Raw genomic sequence first — 15,046 nt, 5'->3', positions numbered from 1 at the left:
TAACAATAATGCATGAAAATTATGTTTGATTTGTTTGTATTTAGGGTTATTCATATGAAATTATTGTTGAATTGGTCTTAAATTTTTTGAAAAATTAGCCGTCAGGGGTATATTTGATGCAAATCGAAAACTTTTAGGACAAAATTGAAATAAAATAAAACTTAGGGATATTTTTAAAATTTTTGTCAAACTTTATGGATAAAAAGTATACTTTACCCTGTTTAGTATTATTGAGCGAGACATAGAAAGCTATACCTACAAAACAGCAAAAAAAATCATCACTGCAAGTCGGACTAGGCAATACACACATTCAGACAAGTCCGCAAGAGGTTGAGTAATTTTCAACAAAAAAATCATAGTTTTAAAACCCTCTTGCGAACACAACAATCAAACCACATTACTAGAGTAAGAAATGACACTGTTTTCAGAAGTAAAAATGGAACCATTTGGGGGCACAAAGCAAATCCTCGCATTCAACATATAAATCCATAGAAAAATAATAATTTTCAAAGAAAGAAAAGAACGCAGAAGATGCATTTTCAAAGGAACATTGATAACTGCCACTAAGAAACTATTTTTTCACACAAACATCAACAACAATAACGTCAGAAGCACATTATCCAACAAGAAACAGGAGTGCAGAAACCAAAACAAAAAAGGTGAGACCAACCTTGATGGAGGCACAAATGAAGGAATGTACTTGACAGCAAAACACGAACTTTTCGAAAGCCTTTGAGCAAACACGAACAAAAATCTGAAGTAGAAATTCAAGATAGAGAAAATCTTGAAAAGAAATTGGAAATGAGGTTATAGTGAAATAAAAAGCTTTGAGAAAGAATGAAGAAAGAAGAAGAAGAAGAAGAAGAAGAAGAAGAAGAAGCAAAAAGAAAAAAAAGAAAAGGGGTTGAGTATTTATAAGACTCTAGGAATAAAATGGTAAATTTACCCACCTCATTTATGATGTACACAGTCACCAAGGCAGCGTTTGGTTTCAAAGACACAGACACAGAGACATGGACACGTTAGAACATGTCCTATATTTGTTTGTTGAGACACAAATTTTTTATGGACACGTTAGTACACAAGCATACACAAAATACATGTATTCAGTGTACTCCCAAAATATTGAGACACAGAGACACAAGCAATTAGACACGCTTATTTACTCTTTTACCCCTTATTAATTTCTTAACCCTAATTCTTTTTTCTCTCTCCCATTCTCCATCCACCGTGACTGTTCTCCTTCCTCCCTCCTCCCTCCTTTTGCCGTTGCATCCCGTGGTCTAGATTTGCCGTCGCATCCCGTGGTCTAGATTTGCCGTCAGCGCTGCATCTCCTCGTTCAAATCCACTGTCGCCGCAGCCACCACCGTCGCTGCATCTCTCCCTTCGTCCAGATCCGCGTGCTGTCGCCGCTGCGTCTCCCACTTCGTCCAGATCCGAGCGCTGCTGCTGTGTCTCCTCCTTCGTCCAGATCTGCCGCCGCTGTTACGTCTCCTTCTTTGTCCACATTTGCAGCTGTCGCCTCTCCTCCCTCTTCGCGATATCCACGGCCGTCTCTCCCTCTTCCTCTTTGAGTTTGCCATTGTCGCCTCTTTTTCTACCTTGGTTCTTCTCTTTTTCACAGTTTGCTCTTCAGTTACCTTTTTCTCCCTTTTTATTTTTCTGTTGAAAAATAAAAATTTTTGTTGATTTTTGTAAAATTTTTGCTGATTGATTTGTGGTGAATCGTGTATGATGATGAATCTGTAATGGCAGAGATGGTGGATGATACTACAATGGTGGCTGATATTTTTTTTATAAGTATAATATGGACTTTTTCTAATTTTATTGTGTCTTGTTCAATATTTACCAAACACAGTACATAGACACTAATAATTTGTGTTCATGTCCTTAATGTCTATGTCTCTGTGTCTCTGTCTCAAGAGATACATAAACCAAACGCTGCCCAAAGTAACCGTAAGACACGTGTGAAGGATTATGAAAAGACGCAATGTTTCAAATTCGCAAACACATCGAGAATCCGACCTAACTCCTCAAAAGGCGGTTTACCCGACGTGATAACCGACACCGCAATAAGGCAATCCGACTTGGTAGTGCTTGAGTCCGATCTAGTGGAATTTGGTCTCAAGGAGGGGCACTGTTCATACCCATACCTATTACCAGGCCAAGCCCAAAATAAACAAAGCCCAATCAACAAACATCAGCTGAATCAACATCTATCCAACCTCTTGCGACGATGTTATACAAGCGCTACTTGCCCGAATCAGTAACTTAACTCCTACAATTTCTCCTACTCATCTAAAAAGGAGATCTCAACAACTTGCCTAACTAAAAAAAATGGTTATTCACCATTAAAGATGGAGCTATTCTAAAAGGTGGTTATTGACTCTACATCTACCACTATAAATATATTGACACCGTCAAGTATACTTGGAACCCAATCTACTAAAAATCTGCCTAAAATCCTTGTTAACTTAAATATCAGAGTTCCTTGCAAGTACCACTTCCACTTCCTCACGAAGAACTCAAATGGCGGCACCTCAATTCTAGTAGACATTAGACGCTGCCCCAAAAAGAGTTTGGACTTCACGTTTAGACCCAAAACAACCTAATTTCAAGTAACTCTCAAAACAATAACTATATTAATTTATTTTTATTTTAATTAAATTGGTAGAATCACAATAGAAATCAAAATGAATTTCTTTTATTGAAAAAAAATAGCCCTTATTTATTATTTATAACATAAAAATTAATATAAAATTATTTTTTTTATAAGAAATGAGCCATAAACAATAGAGTTCTCTACTTGAGTTGCTCTTATTATAATGAGTCCTTATCCATGTGAATACACCAATCAGTCAGCAACCTGTCACTGTGTCAGCTTGTAACAAAGCACCATGCTTTGGCGATCTATCATCATGTCATAGGATATACTTATTAATTTACATCTGTATCGATTTTATCCATTTGTCAAATAATCCAATTCCAAACGTCTCTCTTCTCTCCAAAAGCAATTTAATCAACAACCAAACAAGGCCCACGTCATTTACACGTAAGACCCTCTTTTGACGATGCTCACCCGCATATCTCACAGGAAGCTTTGGACCTCCGCCCGCCGGGTTCTCCGCCCATCTCTCTGCCGAACCTCCTCTGCTCCGCTGCCCTCACCTCTCTCTCACTCTCACACCTTCTCTTCTGCCTTTGCTCTTCGTTCTACAACTTATGCTTATTTTGATGTGAGTTCCACCATTCTATTTATCAATGAACTTCATCACTTGGCCTTGGGTTTATTTAAATCGTCATGCCAACTTGTTTTATTTCATAAAGTTCTCTGCTTTCGTAGATGCTCACTTGCTTCAACTTTTATTTGATCAAGAATCACATTAATTTTTGTTAATTCTTACTGCCATTACTTTTACTAGCTAGGTTGATCAGTTGTTTCCCCTTCTATTTCGCACTTTACACTCACACCGATTTCATTCTTAGACTTTGATACAGTTAATTTATGAGGTGCTGTTGTGATGTTTCCCATTACTTATAGTTATAATTGGTGGCTGCATAATGTTTAAAAGTAATGACAAGTTTGATATATTTTTGGAAGCCTTTCTATGTGGATTGGAGTGAGTTTGAGTGTTTATTTCATCATATTCATTGAATTTCCATGTTGTAGTTCGATTTTCTACATTGGAAGAGGCATTGCTTTTCTACTCAACCTGCACTAGAACTTCCGGCCGGTAAGATCGTGGATGTGCCGTTGGCACAAACTGGGGAAGGTATTGCAGAATGTGAACTTCTCAAATGGCATGTCCAAGAGGTGAGTGAATTCCTAACATTGCTCTATTGTCAATTGAAAACTGGCTCTATGGTCCATAAATCTGATAAACATTCAAAGTTTTGCTTTGCCAAATGTATTTTTTTGTTCAAAATTTGGTTGTGGGTTGCCATTCTGTGTTAAATTTGACATAACCATCATTTTCAAATAGAATTTCTAAACAATTCATTATGTCATCTTTGCAGGGGGACTATATTGAGGACTTTCAACCACTTTGTGAAGTTCAAAGTGATAAAGCTACTATAGAAATCACAAGTCGTTACAAAGGAAAAGTTGCACATGTTGTCCATGTTCCTGGAGATATTGTAAAGGTGAGATTTGAAATCTCAAAAATCTTATATTATTTTGTTTTATCAGAACTAATTACAAATATATTTAAGCTTTTGTTGGGTACAATTGTAGGTTGGAGAAACTCTTTTGAAGATATTAGTTGATGAGACTGCATTCCCTTCTGCGACTGTCGGTGATTCAGAAATTACAAAGTCACTTCATTCTGATCAAGTATTAGTCAATGAGTCTGCATCTGCTATAGCGGCTCTTGGTAATTCAAATAATGCAGAATTACTAGATTCTGATATTGAAAAAAGGAAACGTGCTGCAGTATTATCAACACCTGCTGTAAGGAGTCTGGCAAAGCAACATGGTATAGACATAAATGAAGTATGTGGAACTGGAAAAGATGGAAGGGTACTGAAAGAAGATGTGCTCAATTTTGCTGCTAAGAAGGGAATCCTTGTAAGTGTATCTGCTGTTTTGGATGCTGATAATGTAGAGAAGCCTCGAGGAGCAGAAGGATATACGGTGACACCTGAGTATAAATCACCATCAGAGGATAGGATACTTCCCCTAAGGTAAAAGCGTCCATAACCCCTTTTCTCCTGTGTCTTTTTTATGAGACAATGATGTATGTCAACCTGGAAAGAAAACTGTGACGAACTTGAATGTTGCAATAGTTTGGAAGTTAATTATTTTCTTCTCTATTCTCTTTTAGGGGATACCAAAGAGCAATGGTAAAATCAATGTCTCTGGCTGCCAAGGTCCCACATTTCCATTATGTAGACGAGATAAACTGCAATGCTCTAGTGGAGCTTAAAACAGCGTTTCAGAAAAACAATCCTTATCCAGATGTTAAGCACACTTTTCTGCCAATATTAGTCAAATCACTGTCAATGGCCCTCACCAAGTACCCCGCTTTGAATAGTTGCTTCAAAGAGGATTCAATGGAGGTCATACTCAAAGGTCTGTCTCTTAAACATTACAGGCTGAACTCTCGATATGTCTTGCTAGCCTTATTTGAAGGTTGAATGTGTTTGAATTTCGGTAGATTGAATGCTTTTCTGGTTAGAGTTGGTTAATATGTGGTGTCTGTTAATTCAATGGTTTATTTGAGGCATTAGCCGTCGATTTGGATCTGACAAGATAGGTTTACTTGCTATAGGTTCACACAACATTGGAGTTGCCATGGCTACTCCAAATGGTCTAGTTGTACCAAACATAAAGAATGTTCAGTCTCTTTCAATATTGGAGGTTAGTTTTCAATATTATGATTGTTTTATGCACACATTGTTATTTTAATCAAAGTGCATATCCGTTACTACTGATCAGTTAGAGAGGTCTGGAAGATAAATATGTGTCATAATTTGAACTGCTTGAACATCATATACTTCGGTTCTTGACTTAACTTTTTTTGCTTTTTCTTGGTCAAATGTAACTGCCTGACATGAGGCTATAATGTGGTTGGGTTCAGTTGCCATCATGTATAGTGCAAACCTTTGCGTGCCTATTAGACATTCTTGTGCCTTCTCATGCTAATCTTATTTTCTTTATTTACTAAGATAACCAAAGAACTGGCAAGACTGCAACAATTGGCTTCAGAGAACAAGTTAACTTCTGATGATATATCTGGTGGGACGATTACTTTAAGCAACATTGGAGCAATTGGTGGAAAGTTTGGTTCCCCTCTTCTCAACCTGCCTGAAGTCTCCATTATTGCCATTGGTCGAATTCAGAAAATTCCACAGTTTGATGGCAATGGAAATGTGTATCCTGTATCACTCATGACTGTAAGTCTTCCATATCTATGGTGGCAAATTATATGGACGTTTTCGGGGAAAAAAAACAAAAAAAAGTAGATACAGTCTCCTAAGACTATAGTTCAAAGCTTAGCATATCCATTTTATAGATGACTGCTGAGTTTGTCATTTTGCTGAAGAGAAAGGAAAGATTGTGATTAATGAATCCCTTAATTTTGTAGTTAGTGCTTTGGAGTTTTCTAGTTTCATGGTTAGTGGTTAGAAATATGTCCTTTTATAGAGAACTTGGTCCTTTATTCCATCCCTTGGAAGATAGTTCTTCGACTTAGAGAATGAATTTTATGATCCAGCAATAGCTAGACTTGGATAACATAGATGTAATAACCAACAATAATATTTACTTCTTTTTTTGGTTGTTTTGGCTTTAAAATATAAGCACAACTATGACTACAATATTTCTCAACTATCCTATATTCTCAACTATCCTATATTTTCAATCAAATGTTGTTACTCTTTATGCACTCTGATGTGTTTTTTTGCTTCCAGGTTAATGTTGGTGCAGATCATAGAGTCTTGGATGGAGCAACCGTTTCAAGATTTTGCAATGAGTGGAAACAATTAATTGAAAATCCAGAGCTCCTAATGTTGCATTTGAAATGAAATATTTTTACTTTAGAGTAACAAAAGCTGGAATTGTTGTATACAATGTTGATCTTTATATTAATCATAATAATAAATACATGAACGAGAACATTTAAAATTTGAGTATAGAGGTTATGGAAATGCTCCATTGAGTAACTTTTCCAGATATCGAAAATACAAATGAGTGCATTGAGCTTTATATATTTAGAAAAAGCAAATAATTGATAAAAAATAAAAATAACAAATTTGTCTTTTTTTTTCATCATAAAAAAATACAAAAGAAATATACATTAAAAATAATATATATATACATATTTTTATTCTAAATTAATATATTAATAGATATTAACATGTTTATTAATTTATTTCTTATAAATTAAATATTTATAATAATAACAAATATAAGTTAGTCAAAAAAATAAATATCTAGTATTCTAACGAAGAGATTTTATTTTATATATATATATATATAGTCATTAAATCAATAACATATATATAATACATATTAAAATACAAAATATATATTAAAAATAAATTAACTAAAATATACATTATACATAAATATATAATAATAAATTTAGTCGTTAAGTTTTAGCGTACACATAGTATTTTTTTTTTTCAATAAATATCTAGTATGTCAATTTTACATTTTTAATATGAATTCTTAGATAATACCATAAGTTTTAACCACTTACCGTGAAACGACATGTCGTGTAGGGGATAGTCATTGACAATAACTAGTGAGAAAATAAAGCCGCCAAGAAGAAGAGTTGCTTGGCGGAAAATGGCAGCAGCCTGTGAGAAGCTTCTGCAACTGAGCACCAAGATCGTCGCCGTTGGCAGAAACTACGCTGCCCATGCTAAAGAATTAGGCAACGCCGTTCCCAAGGTCTCTTTCTCTCTCTTCTCATTTCTCTTCCCAATCAATCGCTTCAATTCCCTCCTAAATCTTAATCATCTCATCCATCTTCCACCAAATTCACTCCTAAAAGATTGCAACTTTAATCCGACCAGCTATTGGATATGTTAAATTTGCCAGTGTTTTTCAGGAGCCGGTGTTGTTTCTGAAGCCAACTTCGTCTTACTTGCCAAATGGCGGAACAATTCAAATCCCACACAATGAGGGATCTCTGCATCATGAGGTCGAGCTGGCTGTCGTCATCGCCAAAAAAGCTCGCGATGTCCCCCAATCATCTGCCATGGATTATGTTGCTGGTAAATGATCTTCTCTTAAGGTTCTGTGAAACTTATTTCGTGTTTATAGGATATATTCATGTGATGCCTGAGGTTACTTGAGCTCTTAGGACAATGGATTAGTAAATATGCTTTTTTTCTCTCTCTCTATATCAGGTTATGCACTTGCACTGGATATGACTGCCAGGGATCTGCAAGCTACTGCAAAGGTAACGAATCCATGTGACCATGTGTAACTCTCAATGATATTATGGCCATCATCTTCTAGGTAGTTTCTTGACTTATGAAGTTGTATGACTTAATGGTGAACTTAGAAAGATGATGGAGGGAGTAGTTAGATAAATAGATGAAGCATAAGGATTAAGGATTTACTTACATGATATATAATTCAGGGTGGAATTTAGATAAACAGGTAAGAAATGATCTGTGTTAATACTCAATTCCCTTTGCTCTTTGTATGTGTTCTCCTAAAATAATCATTCAAAATGGATATTTTCATAGCTAATAATTGTTGTGGTTTTCTTTTTCCCCCCTTTTTACTGTTAGTCTGCAGGTCTTCCATGGACTTTGGCAAAAGGCCAGGACACTTTCACACCAATTAGTTCAATTGTAAGAAACTGTATCCCATTATGCATATTGTGCTCGGAAACTAATTTTTTTAATGCAATAATAGAGAAATAAGTTAACTAGGATAGGATTAAGGAATTAAGAGCTATAAATTGCAATTTTCAGTTTTTAGTCAATGATAATAAAGTTTTCATGGGTAATGGTTACCCACACATATCTTGTTTTGCTCATGCTCTTGTAATGTAAGCGATATTCTTAAAGTATACTATTTTTTATTTTCAAATTTTATGCAGTTGCCAAAGAATCTGGTGCCAAACCCGGATGATCTAGAATTGTGGTTAAAGGTTTGGGATCTTGTCTCTTTAACACCTCATCATGATATTGTGGTTGTTTAATGTCAATGGCATATTGGAAATTCGGAAACCTTAGAATGATGACCGACAATGGATTTGTTTTGATGTAGGTAGATGAGGAGATTCGGCAAAAGGGCTCAACCAAGGACATGATCTTTAAGATCCCATTTATAATTAGTCACATAAGTTCTGTCATGACATTGTTTGAAGGAGATGTGATACTAACTGGTATTGCACTAATACTTAAACAACATATTATACTTGAGCCATATCTTACTTGATCAGAAAATGTCTTTAATAACCTTGACATGTTATCTGCTGTTGAAAATATTCTTTGTGATGCTCAAAATACATAACCATATCTTTTGGGATGGATTAAGAACTTAAGATTTCTTTCTAATTCAAAACAAATGTCAACGAAAATGTTGCATGAGTTAGCTACAGAGTTAGATGCATTGAATTGGGAATTCGTTTAACCTTTGCTCTTGTAACATAGATTATGATGATGTGCAGGCACTCCTCCAGGTGTTGGCCCTGTGAAAGAAGGTCAAACAATAACCGCCGGCATTACAGGCCTTGTCGACGTGCAATTCAATGTTGAAAAAAGAAAAAAGCCTTCAAGCTCTTGATATGTTGTGTTTTTGATTACCCCAGGAGGTGCTTCAATTCTGCAGCAACCAGCATGGCATCCCTTGCCAACAAGGAGCAACAAAGTGGGGAACATCATAAAAAGTCTGCAAATTTGATTTTTATTTTATGACCATTCTCGGTGGCAGTGCAAGCCGTTTCAGAAATCTCACTTGAAAATGGAGATAACTCTTTTTACAGTGGAAAATAATTATCACTATGGACATAGCCAGGTCTTGTTCGGCCTAAATGTGTATCTTCATAAATAATGCATTATTGCATAGCATAATACTGTGGATATAACTGACAATTGGTGCATATGAAGTATCCGTTATTATTTTTAGACATAAAATCATTTGCTCCCTATACCCAACCATTTCAATTTCCGGAAGAAATTATTCATGATATAATATCATTTAGCTGACATGTTTGAATTTCGACATAAGATGGAATGAGTTTGTGTATTGTTAATGTCTAGGTTTCAAGTTCAAAAATAATTTGTCTCTCTCTTAAGTCTTACCCTTTATTTGATAGCTCAAGCACATAAAGATGGTAGGTATTTTGGGACCAAATATATCTGAATAACGAAATCAAGCACGAAATACATTTGTCATCAGCATATTGAATCACACTGTTATTTTTATAAAACATGCGCATCCAGAGTTGTTAATGGACAATAGAGTCACATACACATTCCAGAATCCAGACTATGAGAATACACGAGAGAAGAAACGGATGATAAAGGAACACAGGTGGCAGGAACGGAAGAAGAGAAGGCAAGCGGAGGAGGAGGAGGAGGAGTTGTGCAGATGATCATGAGAAGTTACGAAAAAAGTCATAGATGTGTTTGTTGATTTCATGAGGCCTTTCTTGGTGGAGGAAGTGGCCTGCACCTTCAAGAACAACCACCTCCTCCAGAAGCGGCACATCTCTTTTGAAGCCTCCTTTGTGAATGTAGTCCTTGGCGCCCGGCGCGTTGTATGTCAGGTCAACATCCCCCACCACAAACTTCACCGGAACTTTGATTTGAGCACCAGTCCACGGTGCAGTCAGCTCCCAGTTTCTACACATATAGCAATAACAAAATCAAATAAAATAGAAAAAAGAAAGCAAGGAAGTAGTAGTAGTAGTAGTAGTAGTAGGTGATATATATAAATTAAGGAACATACAGATCCAAACTCCTATAGTAGTTGAATCCCCCAGTGAAGCCAGTCTTTTGATATTTGGAGGCATAGTATTTGCATTCTTGTTCAGAAAGCCATGATGGCAACAGAATGGGAGATTCAGTTGGATGACCAAAGCCTTTACCCTTAGGCAGATAAAGCGGACCAGGGTTCCTATATGTCAGGAATTCCTTCAACACTCTTTCAGTTCCAATCTCAGCAAACTCCTCCTCTATAACTCCACTCTCCTGTTTTCACCATCAAACCACATCAACTTTCAATGAATCAATAATCAGATCCAAGGAATACAATGAATTGAACAAGTACCTGAAACCTGCAGATGTAGTAGTCGTTGCCATAAACAGCTCTCAAGGTTTGAAGGGGCTTTCGCATGGGGTGTCTGGGAGTGAAGGGAACGCTCAAGTTAACAAGAGCCTTCACTCTCTCAGGCCGATACATGCAGAGGCTCCAAGCAGTCAGGGCTCCCCAGTCATGTCCAACCACAAACACCTTCTCCTCCTCTCCGGCTACTGCATCCAGCAGCCCGATGAGGTCTCCCACGATGTGGAGGCTCGTGTAGGCGCTCGGGCTGCTGGGTGAATCGCTGTCCCCGAAGCCGCGGAGGTCGGGGGCCACGCAGCGGTACCCTCGGGATGCAAAGAAGGCTATCTGGTGGCGCCACGAGTACCATAGGTCTGGGAAGCCATGGATGAATAGGATGAGAGGCCCTTCACCCTTCTCAGCTATGTGCATGTTTATGCCATTTACATTCACCGTACGGTGCTCTATCCCATCCTCCATTATTGTTGACTGTCTCTTTCTTTCTTTATGATTGTATGTGCGTGTGGTCTTAAGCTTGTAATAAGAAGATATATAATATACTTTGCGTCATGACTATACAGTGCAAAATACTAGATTCTTTGCTTCAGAAATTAGATAAGAGATGCACGTTAGAGGATGTTGATGCTTTGATCTGCTTTGTATGTTTGGTAAATATTTTTTGAGTTTGCTTGACCTTCCTTGTTATTATAACTGATTATAATATCAATTTCTAGCGTGTCGCTTCTGATTATACGTTGGATGTTATGTGATTACGTGAAGCACGTTTCCATTTTGTTTTTTCTGCCCCTTAGCATTTGACTCGCATTCCTTTCTAGACTCAGATTTTTCTTTGTGCAAAATTAGCATTTTTTTGTTTTTTCTACTCAGATTTTTTAGTACGTCGGAAGTTCAATGATTAATTCTTTGGGTACTGCAGAGACAAAGTGGGCGATCCTCCCAAACAAACAAGTTTCATTCTCATTCTTCAGTGACTATGCCAACTTGCGTTAGTTCTAGACTCAGATTTTTAATTATATACTTAAGCGTGTTTCACTTTCATCGCTGCTGCAATGACTATATAAATCATCACAAGAGGAAATGCAATACCAGGAGCGGCCCAGTTAAGTTAAGCCTGCAGTGTCCAGCCCAGATGCCCACCAAAATTTGTTGTTTCTGCTGGGCCTTGTGCTCGTATTGCATTGCCTCTTTTAGGAAGCCCAGCCCCAAAACATAAAAGAAAGCAAAAATGATACAATCTCCAGGGAACTTGAACAAAAAAATAAAAAAAATCTCCAGGGAAGGTAACAGTGTTTTGCAAGGCACAATGGCACATGCAGAGCCCTTTCTCGATTTCAAAAGAAAAATGACTTTGTTATTATACAATCCTCTCTAATCGCTAATCTGAATATCATCACCACTGTCTAATATTTGTCTTTTGCATGGTACTATTCATTCATCTGTAAGGTCCACTTTTTTTAAAAAAAATTACCTTACTACTGGTTGTTTTTGGAGTTCTACTACACATAAAATTAAGGGTAAATCACACAAACAAATTATATGAAGATCAATATTACACAAATATCTTAAAATAAATTAGCTTATATGCAGATCTTAAAGTAATTCTATGTAAATCGAATTAATTAAATTCGATTAATATTTTTTCAATGTACTCGATTCGATTTACTATTAAACAACACATATATAATAAATTGAATCAGCTTTATTCAATTTATTATCGAGACATTTTCTACTTTTAAGTTAATGTTTACTTATTCTATGTTAACTTTAAAACATAAATATCAAGTTAATTTGATTTATATATAAATAACGTAAATCAAATCAAATTAATTCGATTTACATAAATATAAATATGTAAATAAAACAGACATGTAATTGAATTTTAGGACATTTATATAATTTTAAATCTCAAATCTCAAACGGTTTATTAATGTGAATTATCTTAAAATTAAGGTAGATATTTACATGATAATAATTTTATATAAAAATAATATTACAAATTATTAAATAATTTAACATATTTAATTGAATATATTTAATTAATTCATCTAACGATTTAAAATATTATCTTTATATAAAAATATTTATATGAAAGTATCATCATAAATTTAAAAGATTTTAAATCAAACTCTTCTACAACAAAATTATTTATAAATTAATATTTTAATCATTTTAAAATTAAGATAATAAAACTCAAAAACAATGAATACAATAAATTCACTTTTAGAAAAAAATTTTCCAAAGGTTTTGTTAAGAAATTTTGTTTCCCACCTTGTTTCAGTTGCCAGCTTTTGTCCCCACAGGCACAGCCCACAAATATATATTGCTTTATTGCTTCACATGAATGCTATTTACCACCTTGACAGAATGACAGTGGCACTGCCCACTACCATTGTCACTTGATGCTTTATTTTTGCAGAGTTTTGACGGGTGAAAAGTTTATAATACTAGCAATTTTATTTAATTTTGGCTAATATGTAATCAGCATAAAAAAGTGAATTATTAGATAAAATCTTGTCATCATTGATGGTTATTTGATGACTACCAATCACAAAATTACTGGCCCTAGCATTGCTCTATTATTAATACTCTACGGCTATTGCTACCATGCAGATATACTGATTAATGATTATGTGCTCTTATTGATTATTTCTTACTAATGCAGAAATACTACTATATTCAAACAACACAAGAAGAAATTTCTCTTATTATATTGCAAAGAAAGACACCTAAACATTTCTGGCTTTAAACCGCACGCATGATCCCTTTTTCAAGTTCCCAAGTGAAAAAGGAAATAGTGATAGATAATTCAGATAACCAAAAAAAGAAAAAAAGACATTCACGACAAATTAAAAATCCAAACTTTGCCATGTTTATTCAAGTGACCAAGTAAACTGGCAAGGCAGAGGTAGACATCCTCTGCTGCTCCATGTTAAGCTCCCTGAGACCCGGATAGGGTACACCAACGTGACCCACACCCTTGGCCGTCGGCGTCAAGGTTCCGGCGCCGGCGAGTGGACCAGAACATGGACGTGCGGTGGTTCGGTAGGGGGAGGTGGTGGGTCCGGTTCTGGTGTGGGTGAAGTAGACGGGGCCAGAGATGGAGGCCCTGGAAGGTTGATGGGGTTGCTGCTGAAGGCCTTGGTGGTGACGGTGACGGTGACGGTGGGTCCACTTCCATTTGAACAAGTTCTTCCACCATGGCTTCTTCGTGGTAGAAATGGAATGGAGTTCGTTTGGAATGTCAGGCTTGTGAAGCTTGAAGCGTATGGAGTCTATGGATCTTTCTGGGTGCCTCTTGTGCTTCATGGCTTCTTCCAATACCTGCTTTTCATAATAATAATAATAATAATAATAATAATAATAATAATAGAAAATGGAAAGTTGGAAACAAAAAGAATAAAGAGACCTGAAAATAGTTGAGTTGAGGGTCGAAGCCGTAGTCACTGAAGTGCTGGGGGTCTGGCATGGGAAAAATTGGGGATTTAGTGGTCATTGTGAAGGGTTTGTGGTAGGTTTGTAATTAGAGGCAGAAATTGAAGGGAAAAAGTTTGGTTGAAATCACTTGTTCTTCATTCGTGTGTTAGTGACTAGTGAGAAAGGGAGAAATGGTGTTTGTTGTTTTATTTTGGGTTTCGGTTTCGATTTGGGGCTCAAGGGTGAAAGGCAGTTGGGGTTGTTGCCTTCTTGGTAAATCCACTAAATGCGTTTCGTGTTTCATATCTTTTATATTCCCAATGTCATTAAAATTTATTATTAAAATTAGTTAGCAAAGTAAAATATATATTAAAATATAAAAAAAATATGGAGAGCTAATAAATATAGTGTATAATGTGTATAATATGAATAAAATTAAAATTAACATCAAATAATAATTAAGTTAATTAATTATTAATAATTTTTAATTTAAAATTTAAAACAAATAAGAATTTATAGTTACATACACCACAAAAACGACTTCCTTCTTCTTCATGTGATGTGAATTTTTTTTTCGTCCACTCTCTTCCCTTTTCATCGGTAAAAATTCCGACAGCAACATCAGTCGTCGCCGCCAGAGCATCGGACCACGCCGCTAACGTACGAGTAGCACCGTCGCGCACTTTGCGTCACATCACTCACTAGAAGCATCTCAAGGCGCCGGCCGTGCGGCCCCCTCCCGCAGCTGGCGTGTTTCATTATCACTTCGTTTTTATCTGTCACAAACAAATGAATAGAAGCAGCTGGCCGTATCATACGTAGATCACTCCTCACAACCACGTTAATGGAGAACAATAATAATTAGGATTAGTAATTA

The 15,046-nt window shown here is 36.1% G+C and overlaps 4 protein-coding genes across 4 annotated transcripts; 2 read left to right on the top strand and 2 right to left on the bottom strand.

Moving 5' to 3' along the window:
• The first annotated feature begins 2,971 nt into the window (after positions 1 to 2,971).
• On the top strand, positions 2,972 to 6,657 carry LOC130982385 (lipoamide acyltransferase component of branched-chain alpha-keto acid dehydrogenase complex, mitochondrial). The gene is made up of 8 exons (XM_057906413.1): positions 2,972 to 3,238; positions 3,673 to 3,816; positions 4,020 to 4,145; positions 4,237 to 4,685; positions 4,826 to 5,073; positions 5,273 to 5,361; positions 5,670 to 5,897; positions 6,414 to 6,657. The coding sequence occupies exons 1-8, from the start codon at positions 3,074 to 3,076 to the stop codon at positions 6,525 to 6,527; spliced, it is 1,563 nt and encodes a 520-aa protein (XP_057762396.1). The 5' UTR covers positions 2,972 to 3,073; the 3' UTR covers positions 6,528 to 6,657.
• Positions 6,658 to 7,165: 508 nt separating this feature from the next.
• On the top strand, positions 7,166 to 9,656 carry LOC130969914 (probable acylpyruvase FAHD1, mitochondrial). Its single transcript, XM_057895836.1, has 7 exons — positions 7,166 to 7,398; positions 7,559 to 7,724; positions 7,860 to 7,912; positions 8,250 to 8,312; positions 8,564 to 8,614; positions 8,734 to 8,851; positions 9,137 to 9,656. Exons 1-7 carry the CDS (start codon positions 7,294 to 7,296, stop codon positions 9,250 to 9,252), a joined length of 672 nt encoding a protein of 223 aa, XP_057751819.1. The 5' UTR covers positions 7,166 to 7,293; the 3' UTR covers positions 9,253 to 9,656.
• Positions 9,657 to 9,744: 88 nt separating this feature from the next.
• On the bottom strand, positions 9,745 to 11,435 carry LOC130969905 (uncharacterized). Its single transcript, XM_057895824.1, has 3 exons — positions 10,741 to 11,435; positions 10,420 to 10,661; positions 9,745 to 10,313 (listed from the first exon to the last, which is right to left on the bottom strand). The coding sequence occupies exons 1-3, from the start codon at positions 11,212 to 11,214 to the stop codon at positions 10,064 to 10,066; spliced, it is 966 nt and encodes a 321-aa protein (XP_057751807.1). The 5' UTR covers positions 11,215 to 11,435; the 3' UTR covers positions 9,745 to 10,063.
• A 2,006-nt stretch (positions 11,436 to 13,441) lies between these two features.
• Positions 13,442 to 14,422, bottom strand: LOC130944454 (uncharacterized). The gene is made up of 2 exons (XM_057872787.1): positions 14,162 to 14,422; positions 13,442 to 14,076 (listed from the first exon to the last, which is right to left on the bottom strand). The coding sequence occupies exons 1-2, from the start codon at positions 14,246 to 14,248 to the stop codon at positions 13,630 to 13,632; spliced, it is 534 nt and encodes a 177-aa protein (XP_057728770.1). The 5' UTR covers positions 14,249 to 14,422; the 3' UTR covers positions 13,442 to 13,629.
• Positions 14,423 to 15,046: the final 624 nt, after the last annotated feature.

This window comes from Arachis stenosperma, chromosome 1 (assembly GCF_014773155.1).
Source record: "Arachis stenosperma cultivar V10309 chromosome 1, arast.V10309.gnm1.PFL2, whole genome shotgun sequence".
NCBI classification, from domain to species: Eukaryota; Viridiplantae; Streptophyta; class Magnoliopsida; order Fabales; family Fabaceae; genus Arachis; species Arachis stenosperma.
This window is presented reverse-complemented; position numbering and strand designations above follow the sequence as displayed.